This window comes from Amblyomma maculatum, chromosome 10, assembly GCF_055883805.1.
Source record: "Amblyomma maculatum isolate TAMU_Amacu chromosome 10, ASM5588380v1, whole genome shotgun sequence".
In the NCBI taxonomy this organism is placed as follows: Eukaryota; Metazoa; Arthropoda; class Arachnida; order Ixodida; family Ixodidae; genus Amblyomma; species Amblyomma maculatum.
Genome location: NC_139353.1, coordinates 22,235,117 through 22,252,287, shown reverse-complemented (window position 1 = coordinate 22,252,287; position 17,171 = coordinate 22,235,117). Strand labels below are relative to the sequence as shown.

The following is a 17,171-nucleotide window of genomic DNA, read 5'->3' as shown; positions in this document are numbered from 1 at the left end:
GGCCGGGATTCGATCCCGCATCCTTGGGAACAGTAGTCGAGCGCCGTAACCACTGCGCCACACCGGCGGGCCAACTCGGGAGTTGCGGTGCGAAGGTGCGAAAGGTATGTAGAGCTATGCTCTAAAATACGCTCTAAAAGCATTTTTTTTTTCTTCTCCGCTTACACTATCACCACGTTTTTATCTTTATGTTATCTAACAGGACGAGCAGGGAGTACTTCACTCTGCAATAATCAATGAAAAGTCGAACAAAGGAGGCCTCTTTGCACAGGTCCGAACCGGCTCTGTAGCTCAGCTTAATTGGCCCCGCAAGTCCAATCCCGGGCCCTGTCCAGGCCCGTTTTTTCGCGTCAGTCCGAGCCCGCGCAGTGTTTTAGTCATAACTGCGACAGTCCCCTCGGAACTGGCATCTCCCTGAGGCTTGTTTCCCTACTTCGAGTCTTCAGCCCATGTGTGCCCTTACGAAAAGTTGGAGTCAACATCCGCTACATGTAACGGGCGTTCCTGCAGATACCGTCAACTGGCAGCGATGCCTCTTTTGGAGCTTCCATTGAAGTCTGAACACCGGGAACTCATCATCGGTTCTTTCTGGACTGCAGTCATTTATAGGAGGCTTCTTTCTATTTCAGTAATCACTCCTTTCAATGTTTTGCAATAATTACCGATGAAATAAAATTGTCCTCCTTATTATCTCAAAACGAAAATTTTAGCGTTTTCCTTTTTTTTTTTTCAAATCATTTGCAAAAAAACGTATAAGTTGTGTGAAGAACGCAAAAATAGAAATTGGGCGAAGTCAACCAGCAAGACGCTGCTGCCATAGACGTTCTTGGCAAGCGAAATCGATTTGTACGAATACCGACCTACCGACCCCCTCTCGACTAGAGACTTACTACACAATCGTCACTGTTCTCGTGCCCTCGATGCGTATACCGCCAATATCGCTTGCTTTATAGTGGCAGTACGTTGGCAACATCTGGTTTTGTTGACAAGGAAGTCCATTCAGCAGTCTAAAGTCCATCTGCCCCCCTCCTCAATAAAGAAAAGAAACCGTGTACTGGTGCTTAACTAGTAACTAACTTAAGTACAAGACGTCTCTCCATCTGGGCTGAATCTAACCGCCATTATGCCTCGATAACAAATTACGGTGTGCCCTGTACATTTGTAGTGTTTCCGAGCTCGGGTCTGTTGATGTCATACCCCAGACCTGACACCACTCTCGCACAAAGGTGTTTAAACGATTAAGCCGTCGCCCGAGGCCATCTACACTCGCCTTCAGTGGAGGGAGCCATGAGGGAGAGAGATGTGACGGTAGGAGGGTGCATGCCGCGCGCCGGGGATAGAGCGAACTGATTATAGGCGGTATCAACTAGATCCCGCGGCCTAGCCGCCGCTTGTTTCTTCTTTAAAGTCTCTGCTTATTCGTTAATTTCAGACAATAAGTGATTGCTGATAATTCCAAATTATGCAAACAACCTTCTCCCCTCCCCTCTGTCTCTCTTCCGGCATGCCTTGATTTCGGTTTCTTGATCCGCATAAGGATGTATATTCCTGAAAATCACTTGAATATTATTTCATATCTTTGACAGCAAAGAATTGTAGGTGACATCGTTTCAGTCACCCTGCAGGTTTCCCGTTCTGTTTTAGCTATTACTGATTAACCAGGATTCAAAGAGGCATGTATTCAACCTCACATTCGTTTTCAACGGGTATGGAATTAAAATATAATTTTGAAAGCGGATAAGTTTGGCTTGTGAAATTTAACAACCCAAAGCGACCCGGGCAATGAATGACGCCGTAGATAATGGAGTCCAATTCATTTTTTGGACACACATCATGGAGCGGAAGGGGGAAAAAGAATTACACAAATCGAATAGGAAGGACCCGCCCAGGAAGGACTCCTCAGTCCGAAACAGGCGCGATTTCAGTTCGAAACAGGCGCGCATATCTCGAATAGCGTAGCGTTCCTATTGGCGCGCGCAACTCCGAACTCTCATTAAGTTACTGGTCCAGGGATTGGGTCCAGGGATTCCGGAACTTTTTTTTTAGAGGGAGGGGGGGGGGGGGGGAATTCTGTCAGGTCATTATTGTTATTTTTCAGGTAATTTTGATTTTATTTTTTATTTTATCATTTTATCTTAATTTTGTAATTAAATTTAGCCACAAATTTACACTTTGTAAATTTAGTTTTACGCAATTTGAAAGCATGTTTTACCCCTAAAGAAGAACGAGGCCATGAATTGTTCGCAAATACAGCCTTCTAAAACACTATCGCACTTCATACTTTCAAAATACTCGTTACTATATACTCACTCAAAATTACCAACATGATTCAAACTCAAGCAATCGAAAAGCTGGTTTAAGAGAATACATAACTTAAGGGAGCCAACAAAAGGTTGCTTAAGGGTCCCAGTAACAACTTGCCTTCAGATTCTTTGCGAGAAGAAATTGGGTTGTTGGCTAAAGGGTGCCCTATTCTTGCAATCTGTCCATTTTCACGCCAGCGAACGAAACTTGGACCAAGAAATGAAAAAGGGCCTTAATTTGGTATGAAATATATATATATATATATATATATATATATATATATATATATATATATATATATATATATATATATACACACACACTTGAGTTAAGAAAGTTCGCGCACGGCCTGTTTCAATCCCCTGGTTCTTGCTCATCAACTGTGGTCAATCATTCAATACATGTTTATTTTATTTTTTTTTTTTTCAGGAGAGTATTAATTTAGTTCACGCAAAGAAAAAGTTTTCAAAATGGTGGCAGTCCATGCTAGCTCATTTACAACACAGTCTACATTTCAACGTCCTAGAATTTGAGCTCTCATAAAAGTGATTTTAGTGTGAGCAGTGGGAAGGGGGGGAGGCGGGGGGGGGGGGGCGCCGCCCCCTGGGAATAAAAGTTGGGTTGGGGGGGCGACGGCCCCCCCTGCGCCCCCCCGGTTCCGGAGTCCCTTTACTGGTCTTCTTTTCTTGCTGTAACTCGTTGTGAAGAATGATGTGAGCACGTCCTACAAAGTCTTTGACTTAGCAAGTGTTGAATCAGTGTCCTGGAAGAAGCCCACACGGCGCCAGAACAGTTTGTGAACTGCGCTGCGCCCTGTAGACAAAGCCGAGCGTTGTCAGCGCTGATGTTGTTCAGGTTAGATACATGTGCCACGGATAAGCGGCCTCTGAAGGCACGCGTGTACCAGATAGCAACCTGAGAGTACTCTTTCATGGCCATAGAGAAGTTTTCAAACTTATTTTAATAGAACCATTTGCAGATAGTACGTGTGGTGGGGAACAGTGCCACGCGTCACGTGTGACGATTTTAACTCGTATAACGACCACGTAGAATGCGTTTCATTATTTGGCCCGCGCATAATCTGCTTGCGCGTGATTGGAAACGGCCATGAAAAGAAAACATTTGAATGGAAGATTAAAAACTAAAGAAGACTAAAAGGAAGTCTAAAAATTCTTACACGTATGACCTTAATTCTGAAGAATTTTGCCACATTGGGCAACAATGCTCTGCTATTGTTTCAATGGAGTGCTCGATTAACGTCGCTGAGCGCTGAACTTTCAGCACTGCGGCAAGCTTTGTCCTTATCAATGCACGGGAATAAACTGCACCTGTAAGCAAACTGTTGGCCTAGGCTGCACCTGTAAGCAAACTGTTGGCCTAGACTGCACCTGTAAGCAAACTGTTGACTTAGACTGCACCTGTAAGCAGACTGTTGGCCTAGACTGCACCTGTAAGCAAACTGTTGACCTAGACTGCACCTGTAAGCAAACTGTTGACCTAGACTAAACAGTTTTAGGTGATAATGTTTTGCGGACTCATACCAGTAGAGAGCATCCGTGCATTTCAATAACCAAACTAAACAGTCTTTCAGATTGCGTTGAATTGACACTGGCGTTACATAGCAGGACAATAAAGCTTCATTTCGAACTCATTCTGCGCCCTTACCGGTCCATAAGGCGGGTCCGGGACGGCGCAATATGCTCTCGATGGAGAAGCTCAGAGGCCGCGGCGTGCTGATCTGCTCGCTGGCGGTGGTCGGGACGCCTTCGACCGGCCGGCGCATGATGCCGCTGACTGCACCGCCGCCGAAGCCGCGCGCGCGGGCCGGGCCGTAGCCGCGGCTCCGCCCCCGGGTTACCGCCCTCCGAGTTGTGTGCGTGCGCGCGCATCTTTATTTTTGCCTCAACAAAAGGAGCAGCGCAAGCACCGTCAGCGTTGGCCTCAGCCCCGCGGCCTCGGACGTACTGCTGTGCGATATGGTGGGCGACACAATGCACATGCCGAAGCCGTCGCACTGTCCGCGCCGGCCGTGGCAGAAAAAGTCCGACCGCTGCACGAAGAGACGTCCATCCAATGATTTGAGACCGTGCTCTATGGCAGGCAAGCAGGCGCCTCGCGTCCCATTGCGGCAGCAGATGTGGCACTCGTCGTTGCCGAATCGGCCCTCGTCCACGCACACGCAATCCATGAGGCCCCGGTCCTGGCAGGGAGTTGATTGACACTTGCCGTGGCGGCAGGTCTTCTTGGTACCGCGGCACGGGTAGCCGTCGGCGCGCGCTGTCAAGGGGCGACAGATGCCCTTGTCGTCGCACAGGCCCGACGCCATGCACTCGTCGAAGGGGCGGCATGAGGCGTTGCGGCCGGCAGCCAACATCGTGGCACCGCATTGGTCGCTGCAGCAGGCTGATGATCGCGGCGAGCACGTGGATCCGCCCGATCGACGCACCGTGCATGGCAGGTCCCGCTGCACCAGCGCCGTTTCGTGGATCTGCGACGGCGCCGGCGCGCAGCAAGGATCCAGCGTCTCGCAGGTAGCCTCCGAGCCGCAGTCACACTCCTCTCCGGGCTCGATAATGCCGTTGCCACAGCGCGCCCCGTCTTCGGCCAGGCAGGTTCCCTTGGCTCGCAGCACCTTGCGCATGTCGCGCACCGAGCAAGGCGAGAAGGCCCGGTGGTTGGGCAACGAGCCGTCAACCGAGTACTTGACCATGATGAAGAAGCCGGACTTGCCAATCGGGTGGCAGGCCGGGTCGGCGGCGGGATCGTGTGGCGAGCCGAAGCTGTGGCCGATCTCGTGCGTCACCGTGCCGAAGGAGACTCCGTGCGGTACACGCTTGCGGTTCGACGTGCTGGTCGTGATGGAGGCGATGTTGAAGCTGTGTATGGTGTCTTGGTCTATGAAACGCATGGGCAACTCGCAGATGCCGCCCACGGGTCCCTCGGGATCCGGATTGGCCACGAACGAGATACCAAGCGTGTTGCTTTCGAACGGCCGGTGCGAGAATCCCACCACGAGGCAATGTCGCTGCACGTAGAACGAGAAGCTGGCCAAGTAATCTTTGGCAGACAGGTCTTCCTGGCCCAGGGGGTAGCCCTTGCTGGTGGGCTCGGTGAAGATGGTCACCTTCTCGGGAATCAGGCCCACGCGGAACGGCAGTTGGAAGTCTGTGTTTCGAAACACCAGGTCGGCATAGTGCAGGTGCAGAATCATCTCCTGCACAACCAGGTTCACGTTGCGGTTGCGCGAACGGAAGAACGAGTGGTCGGCCAGCAGCTCGATGCCGCACACGCGAAGGCCTCCCGAGCCGGACGAGGCTGCGGAGGTAGGGCGCATCCTCTGGGCGCTCATGCGCGTCAGCAAGTCTTCGTCAGGCGACAGCCTCTGCAGCTGTTTCGATGGGCCTACGGCGGCGCGCGTCGTATTCTGAAAGCAGGCGCGCACCCCTCCGCGCATTGTGACGCAGTCTGGTGCCATGACCTCCATGCCAGAGTAAACGACCGCGTCATAGTTCTGCTTCTCCAGGAAGAAGTTATCGGCCGGCTCAACGAAATATACGTTGTTTTCGGTGCGGATGACGCCGTCGAAGACGCCGTCACGGAAGTAGCCCATTACCTCCGAGCGCGGATTGTCCTCAAGCCGGCCGATGTAGAGACTGTAGTCGGCCTCGTAGGCGACCCGCGACACGCCGCTCGTGTTGTGCACGAACACCGGGATCCGGTTCACGTGTCTCGGGTCCTCGGCCAGCGATAGGTTGAAGAGCTGGCCGTAGGCCTCGAAGGAGACCCGGTAGCCGCCCTGCGAGTCGGCCGCCACGTCCATGGCGTCTACGCTGCGGGTGGGCGGCACGCTGAACGCCTGCATGCGAACCCGCTCGTAGCGGCTCACGAAGTCGCTCAGCTCGCCTCCGCACACGGCTTCCATCAGCAGCCATGGCAGCAGCAGCAGCTGCGACAACCGCCGGCACATTTCGCCGCCCCCGCAAGCAACCCCCGCACCGGCTTCCTCCTTCTCCTCTTCCTCGTCTTCCACTGGACTGCACGCACTGCCTCCGGCCACATGGTTGTTTGCGGTGTCCCGAGCAGTCATCGGTAAACCAAACGGTTAAGAAAGCGTTTTAGGATCTCATTCCATATACCATCATAAACAGTGATACACATTACCACCACAAACCAATATATGGTTTTCAAGTGTTGACAACTTAAGATGCAGCATGCCAGGTATGCTCAACAATATAAGCTAACCGAGGACAAGCTACGTGTTCTTCCGAAAACAACAAATTACGTGACACTCACTAACGTATACAACATGGGCAAAATTACGTGAAATGCTGTTTCGCGGAATATAATGTATTCCGGAACTGCTTCGATAGTTAACCATGCTGTATTCATTCCAGCGGTGGTAACCTCATGTCCCATTCTGCTTATATGTATTTATAGATTTTATCTGCCCCGATCACGTTGAAATCAATTTTGTTTTCCGCATCCCGTAAACTTTTGTCCAATGACTGATATGCTGTGGCTGAGAGCGGTATTACGAAATTAATGCGCTTTGCTAGTCCCCGTTCCTAAATGTATATTCTCTACTCTATGAAATTATTGTTCCTTGTAATTCTTCCCTCTCGTTATGAGTAGCATGTTTCTAGAGTGTCGAGCGGGTCAGACTACCTGTTTTGAGTCTTAAGTGTAACCGCGATGTGTCGCGTGACGACTGTGGGCCATCGTCAGGGATGGATTATCTAGTGTTCAAAGGATTCAAATGAACCGGACCCTCCATTCTCAGGGGCCCCCCGAGAGCTTCAAAAAGTGGAAGATTTCAAGGTTTAATCCAAAAAATAGTGAAATTATCCGCATGATTTCCCATGACTAAAATTAGACCTTATGTACTGCAATGTCGAATGCTTCAAAAACTGTTTGTAGCATCGTAAGCTTAATACCAAAGCCAGCCTCATAATTCGCCAGTCAATACAAAATTTTGTAATTGCATAAATAAATGAAAAAAAAAATAGTTTAGCTGGTTCTAACTGGTTTCAATTGATCTCAGCTGGTACCACCTGGTACTGGAAATAAGCCGGCCCTATTTGGTGGTGAAGTAAAATCGACGAGTTCTTTGTGCTGGGAGTCAGCTCTTTCTGATAAACGAACTGACCCCTGTCATTACTGCTGATGATGTTAGCTGTGTGTTTTATTAAAGTCAACCTAGGTAGTAGGAGCTGTGACAAAAAAAAAACAATAAATTATTAGTTAAAAATTATGACCGCTCATAACTGCCAGCCGCCTCAGTCATTTGTCGCTGCTGTGAGTGGAGACGCGAGAATCTCTGGGTCAACGTTGAAGATCTCATAAAGAAACTCTCCAGCTAAAAGGCTCGATAACGCTTATATACATGTAAATACCTTCAATCACTTCCTGAAAAGTGAGATGAACAATGCAGACGAATACACACGACTGCGCTTAAGTCTGATTAAGCACAGAAATGGCGAACGCCACTGAGGACTCTTTTCATTAACTCCACCGTAATGACATTGTCATCGGTACTGTCATCATCACTGTCCCGCCATCCCGCCATGGTCCCGCCATGGCGTTGCGCCATGGCGGGACAGAACCACGGAAGACGAAATCATGCAAGCCATTTACTCTCCACAAGCTGCGGTCATCGGCGTTCGCCGCCTTGGGAAAACAGTCATGGTAGCCCTCACATTTGACGGGCACAAATTACCCCGACACATCTTCTTCTACCAGCAAGCGACCCCGGTCCGGCTATACAAGAAAACCACACCGACGTGCCTGAAATGCGGCCAGGTAGGCCATCGCCAAGACGTCTGTCCTCATCCGGACGCGTCATGCTGCCCCTCCTGTGGTGTTCAGAACCCATCTTCTGGCCATGAGTGCACAGTTACCTGTTTCACCTGCGGAGGCGATCACCTCACCAACTCAAACAAATGCAAACTTAAATATCGGACACCAACCCCCCGAGGTCAGCGATCTGGCACCGATCAAACTAGCACCCGCTCATCCAGGGACAGACAACGCTTGCAGCACCATGAGCCACATAAATATCAGCGCCTGCGGTCGTCCAGCGGAGGCTCTGCAAACTCCCGGCGTTCCAGCACTTCACCTGGGCGGCGAGGCGGCAGTCAAAGAGAAGACAAGCGAGATGGCTCCGCACAAAAGGTGAGCTGGGCTAAGGTAGCCATTACTTCCCCTCAGTTGTTGGCACAAACCAAAATGCAAGATAAGCTCAACACGCTCGAAGCCGAAAACCGCCGGCTAAAACAGCTCCTATCTCAACCCCAAAACAACACATCACCCACGCAAACCAACCCCCTACCCTCCACTGACACTAGCGCCTCTCCACTCGCACCCAACCCCCCTACCATCCGATCTGAAGCCACAGGGAGCAGTATACCGAAATTAAAACGTGGGTAACCCAGGCTATAGATAACCTAAGGACAGAACTTTTTCAAAGTATGCGGCAGATGATTCAGGAGGCTATGCAACCAGTCGTGCCACAGATGAGGGAAGAAATTAAGCTCTTACTAGAACCTATGTTTCAAAACCAACGAGTTCACGACGCAAAGATAGCGCGCCTACAACAACAGGTGGCGGAACTCATGCGGTCTGCCTCCCCACGATTGAAAGGCTTCCGTCGCCGACACGCTGTCGCGGACGAAGACTTGGAATCCTGCCTCGAACCCACCCTCGAACCTATGCGTTCCATTTCCGAAGAATCTTCTCCACCTGTACCATGCCTACCGCCCGGACAGCAACCACCCACAACTTAAGCGTCCTACAGTGGAACTGCCGCAGCTTCCGCCGTAAGAGAGCCTCACTCCAACAATACATTGATTCTCTCCCAAACCAACCAGATGTCATCGCTTTACAGGAGGTTAACAACTCCGCAAAACTCATTAATTACTCCACACACCAACGCACTCAGGCAACTTGCATTATGGTTCACAAGGATTATACTGCACTTGCTTTAGATCTAGAAGAAGAAGATGATGTAGTGAACGACTTTGTACAAATCCTACCTAGACACCGCAACGGTACGGGCACCTACATTCTCAACATTTACAGTAAACCCACCCAAATTGCCTTTCCTTGCGCCAGGGTGTTCACAAAGGCACTCACTGTCGCCCGAGGAGCTCCGCTCCTTATTTTGGGCGATTTCAATGCGCAACACCCATCCTGGGGCTACCCGAAAGTAAACAAGAAAGGCCGCATCCTAGCAGACACCATATCAAACCTCATGCTTACCATGCTGAACGACCCGACCCAACCTACTCGACTTGGCAACAGTGTCACGCGTGACACCAGCCCCGATCTCACACTAACCCACGGATGTAAAGCTTGCCTATGGGAAAACACACTGGAAACTTTAGGCAGTGACCATTTCATTCTGATCATCCATCTTGCAAGCAAAACGCATCGACATATGCGCGGTACTGCCAAAATCACTGATTGGACCGCGTTTCGAAAAGAGCAAGCTGACCTTGATCACCCAGATATCACTGATTACGCTTCCTGGGCATCGGACCTTAGGCACCTGTCCACTAAGTACACCCGAACCCTGAAAACATCTTTAGACCGCCCTGCAATTGACTCCCATCTCCTGCACCTGTGGGACGCCCGCAGAGGCCTGGTGAAACGTTGGCGCCACCAGCGCCACAACAGAACGCTCAAACGCCGCATCGCAACCCTAACGCAAGCTGCAGAGGACTATGCATGGAACCTTGCTCAATCAAATTGGCTGACAAGATGTGATTCCCTGAGTGGTAACCTTAGCTCGAAACAAACTTGGAGCTTACTCAGATGCCTCATTGACCCAAACAACTCCAAAAGCGACCAACGCAAGAACCTTCATGGTTACCGCGGCTCCAATAGAAATCTCGTACAAACCATCAAACAAAAGTACTTCTGCACCACAGTCGACACGGACCCCCTCCCTCCCTATAATGGGCAGCCAAACGAGAAACTAGATGCGGAATTCACCGTCAAAGAAATACAGGCCGCCATCCTAGCCATGCGCAGAGGCACAGCTCCTGGGAAAGACAAAATCACGGTGGGACTCCTCGCCAATCTCCACGACGCAGCCCTCACGCAGCTCGCGAATTACATTAACAACTGTTGGCGCATGGGCCGGTTGCCAAACGAGTGGAAGACTGCGGAGGTGCACTTCATCCCCAAACCGGGCAAACCCATAAATATTAACAATCTACGGCCCATCTCTCTCACCTCCTGCGTAGGGAAAGTTATGGAGAAGGCGGTACACATCAGGCTCACCCGATATCTTGAAGAAAACGACTTGTACCCACACACCATGTTCGGATTCCGGCCTGGCCTATCCACCCAAGATATACTCCTGCAGCTTAAAGAAGAAGTCATAAACCCCCTAACAAGCCTTTCTTCAGGACAATTCTCGCTCTTGACCTCAAGGGGGCGTTTGATAACGTAAAGCACCACTCTATTTTGGAAAATATGAGCCGCATAAATTGTGGGGCAAGGACCTATGCATATGTTAAAGATTTCCTTCACGGGCGTACCGTCTACGCCGACCTCGGTCTGGCAGAACCCAGCCAAATACAGCTAGGCACACGTGGCACGCCACAGGGTGCTGTTCTATCACCCTTACTTTTCAATATAGCTTTAATCAAACTCCCCGCACAGCTAAATCAGGTATCGCATCTACGGTACGCCTTCTACGCAGATGACATCACTATTTGGACCACGGCCTATTCTACCGCGGAAATCGAAGACCGCCTTCAAGAGGCCGTAACCATCGTGCAAGCCTACGCCGCTAACTGCGGCCTTACTTGCTCCCCCGAAAAGTCGGAGTTGCTGGTACTACACAGCTCCCGCCAACGCAGACCCACTGTTGAAGTTAACCTCAATGGAAACCCAATACCACAGAAGGACACCATCAGGGTTCTAGGGCTTTACATCAACGACAAGGGCAGAAATGTGCACGCCCTCACTCGGCTCAAAAACACCAGTCTGCAGGTTGCGCGTATGATAGCCAGGGTCACTACCAACAACAGGGGTATGCTCGAACAAGACACCCTGCGCCTGGTTCAAGCATTTATCATTAATAGAATTGTGTATTCGACACCGTATCTGCACCTCAAAACGGGAGACTATAAGCAAATCGACGTCATTATACGAACCGCAGTTAAAAAGGCGCTGGGCCTGCCCCAAAGCACTTCCACAGAACGTCTTTTGCAATTAGGGGTGCACAATACAGCCGAAGAACTCCTTGTCGCCCAACGCGCCACCCAGATAAATCGATTAGCAGCAACCCGCACGGGCCAGACCGTTCTTATGGACCTTAACCTGACTAGCCCGCAAGGTCTCGTACAAAAACAGGCTATACCGCCCGGGTGGTCAGACTCGTTCATAGCCAATCCCCTACCCCGCAATATGCATCCTCTGTTCCACCAAGGGCGCCGGAAGGCGCGGGCCAAATACATCCAGGAAAAGTACGGGACGGACACTGAATCGTACTACGTAGACGCAGCAAAGTCAGAAGCGGGGTACACGGTAGCGGTTGTGATTCACCAACAACAACTGGTTGATGCCCTCACCATCTGCGATGACAATATAGAAATGGCGGAGGAGGTGGCCATTGCTTTAGCCGCCACGCATACCACCTGCGCCTATATAATAACAGACTCTATGGCTGCCTACCGCAACTACATCAAAGGGCGAATATGTCCCCAGGCTGCCAGAATATTGAAAAATTATGGACACCCGAACAAGACAAATGCCTCGTCTGGACACCGGGACATCAAGGCGTGGAAGGGAACGAGTGCGCCCATGCCGCTGCGCGAGCTCTCCTCCCCCGGGACTCGACCCCTCCATCCTCCACACCGCCCTATCCCGGCCCTCTGGCGACGTATGCGGAGAGGTTACAGCACTGCAGACTCTCTCGCAGAAAATATCCACCCCCAGCCAAGGGGCTCTCCAAAGCGGAGGAAGTTAGATGGCGACGCCTACAGACAGGTACATATAACACACCAGCCCGTTTAAACACAATACACCCCGGGTTCTGCGACCCCAAATGCAAATATTGCGGGGAAAAGGCAGGCCTGCACCACATGGTGTGGACATGCCCACACAATCCTCCAGATGATCCGAATGCAGTGCCAACAATTGAGGGGTGGGAGGCTGCCCTATCCAGCTCTGGACTAGAGGCCCAACGGGCCATCGTGACACGTGCGCGGGTAGCAGCGGCAGCCGCTGGAGTCCCGGACTAGGGACCCCACCTACACATCCCCCTCCCTTAAATATACTTAATAAAGTTTTTCACTCACTCACTCCGTCACAGTAGGCAATTGACTTGGCTAGGGCCTTTCTGGTCCACCTGGTAAAAAAGGAAAGCTTCAGTACCAATCCAATTCAATCCAATCGCTATGAACTAAATGCATCCTCCACGCATGCATGCATGCGCCACTGCGAGACAGACTCCGTCACAATAGGGAATCGACTTGGCTAGGACCTTTCTGGTTCACCTGGTAAAAAAGGGAAGCCTCAGTACCAATCCAATCATTATTGCCATCGCGACTATCATCATTATCACTATCACTAACTGCTTCGTCATTGCCGTCGGTACTATAATCCTTACGCTAGACACGAAGACGATCTGTTTCTCACGAGCCCGGCGTGGAGTAGTAGTCGGCGCACTCGGCTGGGGATCAGAGGGATAGAGGGTTTGACTCTTGGTGGAGTGGCAGTGCGATGGACGTGTTCTCATCGCACTTTTCCGTATTCGGTGCGCATGAGCCTATTCTGTAAAGAAATTAGAAGGGTGCCTTGTAGACGCGATAGCATGGCTCAAGTGTTCATTCTACCTTGAAGCGAAGTTTACGTACGCGAACGAGGATCTGTGTGGAGAATCGGCAAATAGGAGCCATTACTTGTAACTAAGACAGCGCACAAAAATTCAGGAGGTACTTTGGCTCACTAAAGTGCTTCAAGGCGGAAGCCTTCCCCGCCGCGCTGCTTAGGCATTGACTGTGCACGTGAGACCGTGTAAGCATCCTTGTCTTTTAAGGGCCTTATTACATCCGCTATTTCTCCACAGTGCCGACATTCTGCCTTGTAAAGTGATCGGTATACCGCGTGGGTAATGATTTGAGAATGTGAAAGGCGTTGGTCTGTGCCCTTTTAATACTCATTATTTCTTCTTGCTTCATTCTTTCGGTGGTCTGGCAAATTTTGATCGTTCTAACCCGCAGTCCTTTTAAGATCTCAGCGAACGGATGGCTGGCACTATATATGTTTGGGTTGCGAGCGCAATTCTCCAGCCAAAAGAAGGAAGTGGAACACTCAAGCAAGAAGCAAGCCGAATCATTCTTCGCGCTAAACCTTCAGAACGCGTTCTGCAATGTGAACTACGACAGTATTTTAGCGCGGTCGACAGACTGGCTGTGGTATTCGAACCTTCAAATACATTCTGAACACTCTTACAGAGATAATATGGTTTCGTGTCGCCAATTCCTGTGAACAGTAGTTTTGAAGTCCGGGTCACAGTATTTCCAATTTATGATAAGTGATAATTTGTAGGGGTCTAGAATGATTCGAATTTGGATGCTTGTCAGAAATGTGTCCTGTTTTTTTGCTGAGATCTGCGTTCGCTGGCGGAACCAGGTGTCTCATATGTTGTCCTTGGGTTTTTGCTCGGTCGTTTTTTGCCCGCATTTCGCGTTCTCTGCAGCTGCGGTGCCCGCATTGTTTCATGTGTATTCGTATTCACAAAATGGCGTCTTGCTGTGCGCACCAGTGCACGAACAGGAGAGAAAAGAAGTTTGCACTTCTCTATGGCGAACGCGACGACCAGCGCAAGAAGTAGTGGATGCACAGTGTCGGTAGGAAGGACTTTGTACCAACGAAAAGGACTTATCTTTTTGTGAGGTAAGCTGCACCAATGTTTCCGCGTGTTTAAGGGGCGTTTACAAAGCGTGGTGAATTCGCTCTTTTTATAAGTTTGCGAAGCTACAGCTTTTCACTTGAAAGCTGGCAGGGAAGAGAAGCTAAGAGTGGATCCCCGCAAAAACATGCTTTTACGTAGATCGTGATTCCAATGCGCATTTAGAGTACTTATATTTTCGCTTTTCTGTTTCTCAGCGGTGAAGTGTACTTTCAGTAGAAAGTTTCGTATACGTGTCTTTAGGAATAGTTGTACAAATCTATTTTGATTTAAACATACAATAAAAGGGATCGTTTTTGTGGTAAACAAAAAGCCACTACATTTCGAAGTTATACTGAGCAACACATACAAATTTGGACATTTTCGCATAATTTTTACCTTTATACTTGCAGGTCTTCAGACCTACCTTGTATACATTTACATGTGTCACACGCGTGCGTCAGGTGCTGGTTTTACCTAATTCTTAAACATGAATTTCTATTTCGATGGAGGCGAAACGAAGAGGCGTCGTGTGCTGTGCGATGTCAGCGCACGTTAAAGATCCCCAGGTGGTCGAAATTACTCCGTAGCCCTCCACTACGGCTCCTCTTTCTCTCTGTCCACTTTCATTCCCACTTCCCTCCCTTCCCTTACGGCGCGGTTCGGGTGTCCACAGAGCAAGTGTGACAGTTACTGCGCCTTTCCCTTCCTGTGAACCAATTTAATTTAATTTAACTATGCCACGACCATAGGTCATCGCTTTCGTTGATAAACTTAATTACGTACCGACTATGAAAAAACGCGCAAATACAAAATTCACTTTTTTTTTTAAGTCGCAGTCCTATAACAACATCCGCGATGTGTTTTTGATACATTTTTAAATAATCGTGTTGACGTCTCCCAGGTGTATTTCACCGACGACCTGCTCGGAAAATGGGATGCTGTACAACCACGTAGAATCATAACTGCTAATCAGCCATCGGCCCTCTATATGGTGCCGTCTGTTCATTTCACAAGACTGGTGACATCCATTTTCCGTACAGATCCACTTTCAGCTCCTTACACTTCTGAAACTCACCGTTGAAACCTATCTGCATGCTTTACAAATTTAAGAAGCCATCATGATATCTGCATACGACAGTTTTCACAATACCCTGCAGGAAAGCCGAGGCAACAAGCGATCCCACTGACCTGTCCGCTTACATAGGTAGTCTCGTGCGCGTAGGCGAGTGAAGCAATTGCCTTGCTCATGCGCTGGTTAGTGGGAGAGAGAAACTTGAGAACAATTGAGAAAACGGAGTCAAGGAGGGCATTGTCGCATTAAGTGGTTTTAGTTAGGGTCCCGCATACCCGGACTGAGTGCCCCGCTATCAATACCGCCACATGCAACTTCCCCTTACGGCAATAGTTATTTCTCACCATCATCACTTGGGCTTGCATCGTGTCAGCCGCAGAAAGTAGGGGATGCGATTAAGTGCACTGATCACTATCTTTGAGTCTTATATACGCTTTATGTTTCCGTTCACCTGCACCGTTTTCTGGGTTGACTGCTTACAAGCTTCTACCTATTAATTCATCGGCCCTAACGGCAAGCTTTCCTGCTTTTCCTTTGCTTGCATATAGTTTTGTGGCGAAGCGTGACTTACTTTATCGAAGGCTCGTGTCCTTCTTTTCGACTTGCGATTTCAGCGGCTTACGATTTGGGCTTTAAAGCCATATGTGGTTCATTTCTGTCGTGCTCGCAAACTATTTTAGCTGTTCCCTCGAGCTTCTTTTTTGTGTGTTTTTTTAGCATGTATACTGCATGGCTTCGTATCGGAAGGCCGGCGGCCGTCTTCGTTCAGTCGCTTTTCTTTCGGTTGCTGGTTGACATTTGTTAACTTAATTGTCGGACACCTTCTAATGCCCATTTGTATAAGTTTAATGTTTTTTTGATGGCACATACCCCAACCGTGCAATGTATCTTTCGATGTCTACCGCAGCCATGTTTTCATTCTGCAATGAACCCGAAACTTTGGATGAATTGTTGCTGTCCCTTTACCCATTTGCCTCCCTTCGAAAACTGTTCCTGAAAATTCCTTTTCAAAAATGTCAATGTCATTTCTCAATTCACTTTTATTGTCACCGGCCTTCGAGCCCACGTAAGCGAGGAGGTCCGGAAAGAAAATGACGACAGTGCTGCCGGCGTTGCAGGGAAAGGGGCAGAAGGGGAGTAACTTAACTGAAAAATCGATCGTGGCCCTATGTTGGCACAACGTCGGCTCGACCTGGCATACCTTGGCCCGGGCTCGGTCAACAAGATTGGGCCGAGGTTTTTGATTATTGGCCTTAGAGGGCCGACCTAGGCCCCGTATATTTATCAAGGGTTGACCAAGGTTGGGGGCCAGCGTTGCGCACACTGTCTATCTTACACCGCAAAACGTGTCCAGAATTGCTTCAAACGTCAGTCCACAACGTTTCCAACACACGCACATCCTCCATAAAAAAAAAGGTGACTCAGAATATTCTGCAAAAGTGAAACAAATACAATAACTCTTTAAGACAACATATTGCAATGAGCAGGCGTCTGGTAGCGAACCAGGTCCATCATGTCAATCTACAAGAAACATTGCACTAAAAAAGAAACACCACGAAACACGACACCACCGCACTGCGTGCGTGCGTACACACACACACACGCACATGCACCTAACAGCAGCTTTCATTAAGCTTATACACATGAGGGGCTCATTTCTGACCTATAGTGACCCTCGCAAGTCGAGAGAAGCTATTTCAATCATTTGCTTGCGACAGCGAAAATGGAAAAATCCACAGGGCATTAATTGTCATCTTGCTGATAATTTCAATTAAAGTTGCCATAAACGCCTTTCCACGAACATAATATATGCAAATCTATTCGCTAAAATACACATGCTATTTGGCCAACTTCGTGGGCAGCCAACCACGGCCCTATTTTGGGCCA

The 17,171-nt window shown here is 49.4% G+C and overlaps 1 protein-coding gene across 1 annotated transcript; it reads right to left on the bottom strand.

Moving 5' to 3' along the window:
* Positions 1–4,195: 4,195 nt before the first annotated feature.
* On the bottom strand, positions 4,196–6,391 carry LOC146175829 (disintegrin and metalloproteinase domain-containing protein 10-like). The gene has a single exon (XM_084581212.1). The coding sequence runs from the start codon at positions 6,389–6,391 to the stop codon at positions 4,196–4,198; it is 2,196 nt and encodes a 731-aa protein (XP_084437338.1).
* Positions 6,392–17,171: the final 10,780 nt, after the last annotated feature.